This window comes from Egretta garzetta, unplaced genomic scaffold (assembly GCF_000687185.1).
Source record: "Egretta garzetta isolate BGI_Z169 unplaced genomic scaffold, ASM68718v1 scaffold43, whole genome shotgun sequence".
Classification (NCBI taxonomy): domain Eukaryota; kingdom Metazoa; phylum Chordata; class Aves; order Pelecaniformes; family Ardeidae; genus Egretta; species Egretta garzetta.
In genome coordinates, this window is record NW_009259047.1 from 1,805,475 (window position 1) to 1,816,097 (window position 10,623).

Here is a 10,623-nt window from a genome sequence, read left to right on the forward strand (position 1 = left end):
TTATGTTTAGGGTGCCTTGCCCTTCACACCCTGTACTGTTGTTGCCATTAGGCTCAGGACGATGTGGTCTGTACTCGCTGAAAGGAGCTATATGAGTTTCAACCCTTGAAATCAGAGGGCTCATAAGCCCAGAGAGTTCTTCAAGACAACACAGGCATGGCAAAACCAAAACAGAATCTGCAGCATATAGAACTATACAACAAACCACGGATCATGCAAATCATTCTCCAGTTTTGCTTGAGGCAGGAATTTTAGATATGCAGATAGGCAGGCAAGCAGATGCTATCCACAACTTTAGAAAGGAGAAAATAGTAGCTTGGGACTCTCCCAGTACCTTTGGTATGTCCTCTCTTCCACCCTTTGGAGTCTGATTCAGGGACCTCGTCGTTGTATATCGCATACGCAATGCTGTTCTTCTGCAGGAAAACACACGTTTCTGAAACATGACATTGAGTAAAAGGAAGGCATTTAAGCGAACATCTGCTGGGAACAGAAGAATTAAGGACTTCTCTGCGTGAACATCACGAGTCTAATCCTTCTCCCAATTCAGCCGACACAGTCTCCACAGAAGTCACAGTAAAATAAACCTGAAGGCTCAGCATTAGGGTTCTGGTTAACATAAAGTGGAAGTTCTCAAGAGGGTGAATATGCTCACTAAGACAATTTACATGGGTTGATCGGGCACTCGCTTGCAAAGAAGTTCCCCCCCTCTTTTTTTTTTTTATGCCTCTCTGATTTAGGAACCAGATCCAGTGAAAATGTTTGCTGAGGAAAAAGAGTCGTGACAAGCGTTCTTATGAAGGGCAAGCAATTAATGCTCTTTTTTTTCAAAATGTTTGCATATGGCTGCACCTTATTCCCCCTGAACAGAGAACTTCAAAGGAGCTGGGACATGTTTCCTCTCCCCATGTACTTTGTAAACAGTTTATTACAATTGCAGCAAGACCTGGAGCAGGGCAGCTGATGGGATTGCCAATATTTGACTGACTTCTGGGAATCTCTTCTATGTATAAATTCATGACACCCTACCACTAACCCACAGCAGAAATACAAAGACACACCCAGACTCCAGAGAATACTATGTAGATGGTAAAAAAATAACCGTAGGCAGATCTTGTGGTATTTTATAATCACTTTACACAAATACAAATGAGGTGTCTGACTGGGGGGGTGAGGGGGGAGGCCTAACGAGCAGCATTATCACTGCTGAAGCAAGTCAAGGTGATTTCAGGGGGGGAGAGCAAACCACACATTTGCTTTGAGGCAGAGCGTGAAACACATGCGCGTGGGAGAGCTTAGGACGCACGTCCGTAACAGCCACCACTGGCCCCGGTCTGAGTTCACAGCCAGACCACAGCTTCAGACGTTGCACAACGTGAATTGCAGGGAAGAAGCCAAAGGGACGATGCACCAACGCTCGTTTTTCTGATGGGCGATACTTTAAGCGTGTGAAAGGCTTGACTAGAAATTAGAAGTTCGAGGATAATTTCTAATTGTAGCCAATATTGCGAACAATCCGCCCAGCTCTCAAGACAGGTTTCTTGTGGTATTTTATAATCACTTTACACAAATACAAATGAGGTGTCTGACTGGGGGGGGTGAGGGGGGAGGCCTAACGAGCAGCATTATCACTGCTGAAGCAAGTCACAGTGATTTCAGGGGGGAGAGCAAACCCCACATTTGCTTTGAGGCAGAGCGTGAAACACATGCGCGTGGGAGAGCTTAGGACGCACGTCCGTAACAGCCACCACTGGCCCCGGTCTGAGTTCACAGCCAGACCACAGCTTCAGACGTTGCACAACGTGAATTGCAGGGAAGAAGCCAAAGGGACGATGCACCAACGCTCGTTTTTCTGATGGGCGATACTTTAAGCGTGTGAAAGGCTTGACTAGAAATTAGAAGTTCGAGGATAATTTCTAATTGTAGCCAATATTGCGAACAATCCGCCCAGCTCTCAAGACAGGTTTTAATAGATCTAGTTGGTCAGGTCCGGCCGTACCCCTACCATTGGGGCTGGTTTAATTTCATTTGCATGCAGTATCAAGTAAGGATACTAACAAAAAGATAATTAAAAGTCACTTGCCTCGGATTCGTACGTCTCGTACAGCTGCTTCAGTGTTTGTCCCAGAGCACCCTGTGTCATGTTGATGAGGTATTTACCGAGCTGCCACTGCGGAGCCAGGGCGTCCATGTACATGTATTCCAGCCCCAGCATGGGAATCGCTCCTTTGGAGTATTTCGGCAACTTGTAAAGGGCAAACCTGCAACGGTGAAGAGCAATTCGTTTTGTACAGCCATCCTGCTTGGATGTGTAAATCGGTATCTCCTTCCCACCTGAGGGTGTAAGACAAGGGCGACTGCGGGGATGCTGGTGGGGGCCCAGTGCCACCAGCGCGCAGCGGGGACACCTCAGCCTCGAGGAGGTGACCTGGTGCAGGGACCAGCAGCAGCCCGGCGGCACGGTTCCTGCTGCAGACAAATCTGTTCTGCTTCATAGCGAGCAAGGGAGGCGGATTTGGCACCAAACTCCTGTTGCTGTGGCCAGGCTGCTGTTGGTACCCCAAAAGAATTTGAGGTAGCCCTGGTCTGGAGTCCCATTTAGCCACCAAATCCCTATTGCTCCTGGTTCTGGTAGAGAACCTCAGGTCGCAATCTCAGTCTGATATTCCCATGGTCAACCTGGACATATATTTTTATACAATTATATAACTTTAAATGAAATAAAATGATCTATTAAAATGATTAAAATGCATAATGTTATATTTATACGTATTAAAACCACAAAATAAATATAAATATAAAATAAAATAAATATAAAGCCATGGGATAATGTTGTTCAGCCAGAAACACAAATCTTTTCAAAACTGTAGAGTGCTCGATATTGTCAGTAAATGGCTCGGTTCATACTAAAAAATGTCCCTGATGAAGTAAACGGGTTTTCCCAGTGCACAAGTCCATGGGATTGATCGCAATATAATTAATTGGGCCACTTTCTTTGAGTGCTGTACTTAATTTGTTATTTATGCCAATAATAAGAACTGAGCAGCATTCTCTTCGATCCCATACCATTTACCAAAAACGCAGCCTGACTGTGCTTAACCCTTCAAATGTATCAGGAGGAGCGAGTCTTGCCCACTCGATTTACAGTCTCAAGTTGGTCAGAAAGGCACCTCCGAAAGCAGGCAAGAAGTGGCAGGAAAGCATTTTGCCAGAGGAATAATTTTTTCCATGGGAAACGTCCACATAGAGGCAGAAGAGAAACACAGACCACTGGTAAGCCTGGTAATCCACCTGCCTTGCCCCTGGCTGAGTGACGTTCCTTAAATGTCCCCGGCGAAAGTGTCGCTGATGTCAGATTACAGAGAAGTGATTTATACAGCAAGGCTGGGGAGAGCTCGCCATGCACGAGCCGTCCCAGCAATCCCTTCATTTGAAATGAAGCTTTGGAAAGGAGGGCAAGAGCAGCAGTTACGGCAGTAGGAGCTGATCCAGGAATTAGTATACGGAGCCTTTCCAAACTGTTTGGAAATGTATTGGAAGATTTATGCTCTCAGGGTGTCCACAGCCTTGCATCCGACAAATACGCATTAGCAGGTACGCTTACGGAGACGCGAGCAGTTGAGCTATCAGCGAATTGCTTGCCAATTCCCAGTGGATACATGTTTTGGCCCTTTCCAGAAAGCCAGCTGAGTGTATTGGCAATTGAAGCGATATGAAAGTCTTCACTGCTGTCTGTGCACGGGAAGCTTCTCAAGAGCTTGGGCATTTGTGGGAGCAGACTGAAAGTTATTTTCCTGAGACCCAAGGAAAAGCAAATCCGCTTATACCCGATTAGGATTGTCACATTGTTTGCTCGTGACGGAACACAAACTTACTGCAAATAATCACATCTTTATTTCTTAATCACATCTTTACTTCTTCCCCCGCCGTCCCCAAGAAGAAACCCAAACAACGTGCACCTGCAGCTTCAGCCCTCGCCTCAACGCTTCTCAGAAAGCAGAGTTTTGGCTTTTATTTACATGAAAAGCTTCCCGCAGAATACAGGAAAGCCTCTCTGCCCTCCTTAGGGAGCCGATCCTACGGCCTTTTGCTCTGGTAGCCCCTGGGCGAGGTGCAATGAAGGTGGTGGGACGAGCTCCCGAGTGGAATGGCAACACGGAGGGGCGGGGGGGGTGTGTGTGGATTTTGCCAGCCCAGGCACTCACTGCGCGTGGGCAGGAACCACAGGCACGGCTGGGGAGCACAGGTGGGATTGGGTTAGATAAGGCAAGTGATTCCTCCGGTTTAGTGGCAAATGAAAGGGTGTGTGAACACTAATAATGAGTAATTATGGAATATTGCAGGATGAAACCACTGCATAGTAGGAACTCACATAAAGCTCTTGTTAACTGGGTATAAAACCTGCTGCGCTGCGAGTGTTTGAAAGGGCATCGACATCTTTTGGTAAAGAGGAAGCTTTTCTCAGCAGTTTCAGTTCTGCTTCTCCTATCAGCCTCATAGCAACCAAATCCAGAATCAGGCAAAAGTTGACTATTTGTCAATAAACTAGGGTGATGCCTGCAGATAGGCAAGTTTCTCTTTCATTTGATCACGGCACATCGGAAAGGAAATCCCCCATGTCCTCCTTGCTAAACTTGGCAGAAGAGAACATGGTTTTACCCGTGCAGACCCCCCTGCTCCCACCTGGGTCAGGTCCCACGTCGCTGGTGTTCACATGCGTGGCGGCATGGGTGAAGTGCTCCTCGTCACAGCTTTCAAAGAATTTCTCAGAGAATTTGGATACAACAATTGCGTTCATTGAGGAAATGGATGGTAAATGGGTTTTTTGTTTTGTTTCAGTTTTGGTCTGTTTTGTTTTGGTTTGTTTTTTTTTTTTTTTTAGCTTTAGCACACACAGTCTCATTCTGCAAGGAATAACTGCAGTTTGCAGAGAAATGAAATTTCTCGTACCTTTAAATTGGGTAGCTGCACCAACTAAGAGTCCGACTCCTGAAAAACCCACGCTGTCCAGAAGGGCCTTGGCAAGGGTGACAAATCACAGGGGTGGACTGGACCCCCACACAGCTGATGCTGTGCTAACAGGGAGCAAAGCCGGCTTTACGCCCCTGCTTGCGTAGCCGCCTGCGGTGCGAGGAGCCCCTGCCTTCCCTGCAGCCGCCTCTGCGCGCAAGGGAGGGACGTGCAAGAGTAGCACCTACTTCTTTACCACTTGCATCCAAACTAATCATTGCTCCACAAGAAAGGCACTTTTCTTTTTGAAATCGGTTCATATTTATCTCTGGGAGGCTTCCGTGTTAAGAGCCCTCATTTCACTTTTTGAACCTGGCTTGGCTATTATGTCATTATACTTCGCGCCTTTCATCTTCAAAGCGCGTTAATCCAATTAATCATTTCATACCCAAACTGGGGCTTGCTGCTGGCAGTGGGACGGTACCGGCAGCTCGGGTGGTGGAGAGCGACCTCTGCGCCTTGGCCGCAAGGTGCAGGCACGGACAACCCCGTCCCGCGCCTCTCCCGCACCCCTCCATCCCTCCCGGGGGCGGCTCAGCCTCCGCTCCCCCTCGGCCACGGCAGCAAGGGGACAAGCCCCACCGCGCTGCTCTTCGGGTACGAGCGGCGAGGCTAAGGGTGGTACGGGGACGTTTTCCCCGCTCGGCTCGGTGTCCCCAGCTGGAGGAGCTGCGTGCTGGAGCCCTGGCCCCGGCCGGGCGCCCCCGGGGCTGCCGCCAGCGAGCGCAGCCTTGGCACCCCAACACAAGGCTATGCTCCCTTTGATGATGAGGCATGAACGCCGTGTAAACCCGTGATTATTTTGCAGTTAGTCATCATGCAGTAGGGTGGTTGGTTCAGCGAAATGAAATCGCGTTTCAATAACTTACCCTAGGTTTTCCAAATGCAAAATTCAGCTACTACTCACGGGCAAACAAGATTAAAACAGCAATTGCTTTGCCTTACTTCTCAGTGATCCACCTACTTCATGTGGTTTAATCCCAAGCATTATTTATTTACTCACCCAGCATTTCTCCCCTCCGCGGTGTTTACTCACCAATCGACCGTCTCCCCGTCTTCATTCCTGCAGGCAATCTCAGCTGCCCACAGGGGCGCGGAGGAGAGGAGCAGGAGCAAGGCAGGGTGACACCATGCAGATCCCGCAGGCATTTTGGTTTCTCGACTGCACAGGGCGAGCACTGGGGAGGCTCTAAAAGGAGAAGTTGTGTTGCATGAGCTGTCGGCTCTGCCGTGCGATGCAGTAAGCGCACCCTGGGCCCCCGGGATGGCAGAGCCAGCCCGGGAGGTCGGGCTCCCACTGCTGGGACAGATGTCAGCAGCGGGGCCAGGGCTCCCCGGAGCCACCAGAAACTGCTCAGGGTTTGTTTGGGCAACAAAATGGCAAAATGAGAGTTATGGTTTTGAGAAAACTTCCCTTTGTATTTTAGGAGGCAGTATTTTGACTATTTAAAATATTCAAGGTATTCTGCTTTTTTTTAAAAAAAAAAAAAAATCAAACAAAAAGCTGCAGTACCAAAACCATTTTTGTTTTCTTTTTAGTGCTGCATGACTGAAGTATGAATTTTTTTTTACAACTATCTGAAAAAATAAACCCCTCGGTGTTCAGACAAGCAAACCAAAATCATTTCCAGCTGACTACTTCTGCGTCCAGCCCTCGCAGCGAGCACAGCCCTTGCACCGTGCCTGCACAGAGGCTTTCTGGTGAAGCGTGGAGCCCTGCCCGGTTCTGGCGGTGGGGGCCTTCATTTGTCAGCGGGGATTGAGCCCGCGGGGACTGGCAGCCAGAGAAAACCCTCTGATCTCTGAGCCACAGTAATTTACTTACAATTAGTTCATTTTTTTTTTTTTAATTAGCTTTTAAGTGCATTAGCATTTCTCTTGGGAACAAACATGTCTGAATCAAGCAATTTTACATCTGATAATCCTGCAGCTACTCACACATAAAAAGCTTCAGTTCGTATTTTGATGCGTAAAATATTCCTTCCCCCTCCTCATCACGCTTCCCTTAGAAGGTGCTGATTTACGTTAAAAGATGTCGATACCAAGCATGGGCTATTTCAGCCTCAGGGAAGGTCTAGCACAACAAGCCGTGGATGTTTTAGCCTAACAGAAATCCTCAAACCTTCACAGTATTTCATCTCCTTTCTAATCCAGCCTCTCCAACACTGTAATAGATGTGTAAATTGGGTGTGCTTGGCAGAAGCAGGATAACGCTGAACAGGGCTTAGCACAAACAAAACCAATGATCCCAGAAAGCCAGGATTTTTGGAGGTGTGGGTCAAGACCTGAATTTTGCTGCTGACTCCCCTTTGCTGGGGGATCAGAACTGTAACATGGCTGCGAGGAAACGCTTTCAACCAGCCCAGCCTGGTTTGCCTTTTCTTCTTGCTCTCGGGAATCACAGCGTGCATGGAGGGGGTAATAAACCACACAACGTACCAAGAACGTGCCGGCCGTTTCCATTTCCATATCGGACTTCTGCCTGCTTGCAAAGCAAGGGAAGAATTCTTCTCGGGGAAGAATTGCTTTGATACCCACCGCTTCCACTCAGCCTTGCAGCAGCGAGCCCCTCTGTGCCGTGATGGGGACAGCCGTGGGGGTGCAGAGCGCTCGCTGAGCTCTGCCCGCTAACGGGGGGCTCTGCCCGCTAACGGGGGGCTCTGCCATCCAGGATGCTGACCGCCTTTTGCTGGCTTCTGTGTAAAAACAGAGGGCTCAGCGCATGGCACACACGGAGCCTGAGAGAGGTTGTGAGAGCTGGGGGCCAGAGGAGCAGGAGGCGGTGGAAGCCTGGGCTTGGTGCCACAGACCAGGAGGAGTTGTACCTGGGTGCAGCCCAGCCTGGCAGAGCTGGCCCTGGTGCAGCGACTGCGGAGGGTGCAGGGGTGAGGGCCGCCTGTCTCCTGCCAGCGGTGACTGAATGCACCGGGACACTCCGGCTTCAGAAAGAGACGGTGGAAGAAAGACTCAGTGAAGGTCTATAGAGTCAGGACTAACCCAAAGACGATGAACAAAGAGAGACTGGTTCACTGATACTCATGTTAAATGATCTGCTCCCTATAAAATTTTAAAATTCGATCACAGCTGCTACTAATGTAACAATATCTTCCTAAAGCATTTTTTCTTCCCATCAGGACTTTGCAATTTGTAATGAAAATATTTTCATCACAGGCAACCACAGAAATAAAGGTCACGAACATTGCTTATGTTTCATTGCCTGAGCATAACTCAGGCGTCCACTGAGTTCCTTTACAACTCTCACGTGTTTTCTCTGCAGGTCAAGGATGTAGAGGTCCTCAACTGCGAATATGGCAAGAACACAATTAAGTTCCTTCGCCTTCACAGAGAAGGGAAGAAGCACTTCTTTAAAGAAGTAGAAGTGTGCACGCATCTCCGGCTGACTTCTGCTCAGGAGTACCTGGACGGAAACAACTCTCTTGTGATACCTACCGACACCATGAAGAACATTGTCCTTGTGTTGGCCAAAAAAAATGGGGTATTTTTTACTTTTTAACTAGCCTTGCTGTTTCTTATAGCTTCAGTTGGAAGTGTTTGTTGTACTAACTTCTTATTCTCAAAATGCGTCAAAAGAACCTCTCTCCCTATCGGCCTGCCAGACCGGTGCTAAAGTCACCTTCAGCCACTGGGGAGAGAATTTTTCCTCCTCCATTGCTTATCCTGCAAACTCCTTTTTAGTTGTCCAAAGCCTTTTTTTCTCCTAGAGTTAGCGGTATTTTTTTATAAATTTGTCATATGAGACCCGTCTTTTTTGTTTAATTTAATAGCACATAATACTGCATTATTCCTATATATATATTCCTATATAGCACTTTTAAACGGAAGGTGTTGAAGTATGTCAGATTTCTCTTAATTCTGTTAACCGTGCTCTCACCTCCCTCAACTGCATCTATCGTAATGACAATCCGTAGCGCAAATTCTCTGTCTCCGCAATGAAATCCCATCTTTAGCCTGTAAAGCTTAATCAGAACATCGACATGATTATTTCAGCATTACATCCTCAAAGCGTAAGGCTTCTGTGGCAGTCGCTCTCAGTCCAAGGACTGCAGCTCGCTACACCACAGAATGGGAGATTTTTGACACAACTCCGTAGCTGCTATTTGCAGGGACGCTGCAAGCTGATCAAATGACGAGGCACAGCACGCAAAACCTCAATTGAGAGAAATCTGTATTTTTAACACTACTGATCCTCCCCAAATATTTACAATGAGCAGTACAATCTACTTTTGCCCAGGAGATAATGGCTTCTTTCTAATAATACTGTTTGCTGTCTTAGATCCCGACTTTAGAACAATTTGCTATAGATATCTGCAAACACTTCATGACAACGTTTTGCCAAGTGGCGTATGTCAAAACCTACGTTCAAGAAGTACCATGGCAACGTATACATGAGGTATCTAAATTGCTAATACATTCAGTTTGTTGATGCCGGAGCCAATTGTCACGATCTTAGCTCCTGTTTTCAAGCTAAGATGTTATTTACTGCACTTTTACTTACATGTCGGCTCTAAATTGCAGCATGGCGTTCCCCACATCCACTCGTTTATATGCGTTCCTGATGGGATCCGCTTTTGCGAAGCTGAGCAGTGCCGAAACGGTGAGACGAGAATTTGCGACTTCCCCTACTTCTCTGTAAATATTTCCGCTGATGAGAGATGAAGATGGCTTTATAGATAGCGAAAGGTGTTACAGGGCTTATGGCATAGCCAAACCTCTCCGGAGGTCTAAAACAAAGAATATTTTTATGGTCTAATTTTGCACTCCTTGATATGAGACATGGCTGACGAACTAATGTAGCTCACGTTTCTACGTATAGCCTAAACATATACCGGTTACAACAGCACATTCAACAGGACTGCTATATATTGTCACAGGATTTAACAGCCTTCTGAGAACGGTCTGCTCACTTTTTTACATTACACTATCTTCTGCAGTCTCACTATTATCATTACCCTATAGAGAATATATCATGAAACCACACTGCTGCTGTTGGCCAGTTGCCCAGTTTGCAGGTATTTTCAAAACCCTGTCAGCATGCCTGGGTTTTATTTCTAAGAAAGATGCAATTTCGTTGCTGCAAGTCAGGCTGGCCTGAACATCGTGAGCGCTCAGGTCTACGCGCAAACAACTATTCACAGGAAAATACTTCAGAGTGCCCTCAGTATTTTTGCATGCCAAAGCACCGTTCGGCTTTGCTAAGAGTTTTGCCATGCTTAAAAGAGACAGGCTTTCAAGCTCAACTGGCTGTCCGTAAGTTGGCATTCCAAAGGGAATGTAAAAATGATCTCTTCTTGCTGCGACTCGCAACAAGAGCATAAGCTCAATCTCGCCGTGTTGGTGTTTCATGTAACCCGTCTCTCAGAGCACTGGGAACTGAGCTGAGACCCCCACGTTATTTCACCCAGCGGGTTTACAGGTTTCAGACATTAGTTCAGTATCTATTACTCTCCTCATGTAACTTAGAGCTATTTCCCCTCCTGCCCTCTCTCCCCACTTTCCCAACGTGTCAGCATTAGGACCAGTGGAAAGACCAGTTTCACTGGCAGACGGGACGCAGGTTCCAAAAGGCTCATTTGAGCATTGCCCCTCTGCTCC

At 47.4% G+C, this 10,623-nt stretch overlaps 2 protein-coding genes across 2 annotated transcripts in view; one reads left to right on the plus strand and one right to left on the minus strand.

Moving 5' to 3' along the window:
- The window catches only part of DNASE2B (deoxyribonuclease 2 beta), a 10,969-nt gene extending 4,732 nt beyond the window's left edge, over positions 1-6,237 (minus strand). The window contains exons 1-3 of the mRNA XM_009635096.2: positions 6,047-6,237; positions 2,084-2,261; positions 335-416 (exon numbers count right to left, since the gene is read on the minus strand). Of these exons, the coding sequence (XP_009633391.1) occupies positions 335-416; positions 2,084-2,261; positions 6,047-6,159 (373 nt within the window). The 5' untranslated portion in view covers positions 6,160-6,237. The remainder of the gene's footprint in view (positions 1-334; positions 417-2,083; positions 2,262-6,046) is intronic.
- Positions 2,880-10,623, plus strand: part of LOC104122902 (uricase) — a 12,724-nt gene continuing 4,980 nt past the window's right edge. Inside the window, exons 1-4 of the mRNA XM_035890656.1 lie at positions 2,880-4,812; positions 8,288-8,506; positions 9,305-9,421; positions 9,547-9,625. Coding sequence (XP_035746549.1) covers positions 4,810-4,812; positions 8,288-8,506; positions 9,305-9,421; positions 9,547-9,625 — 418 coding nt within the window. The 5' untranslated portion in view covers positions 2,880-4,809. The remainder of the gene's footprint in view (positions 4,813-8,287; positions 8,507-9,304; positions 9,422-9,546; positions 9,626-10,623) is intronic.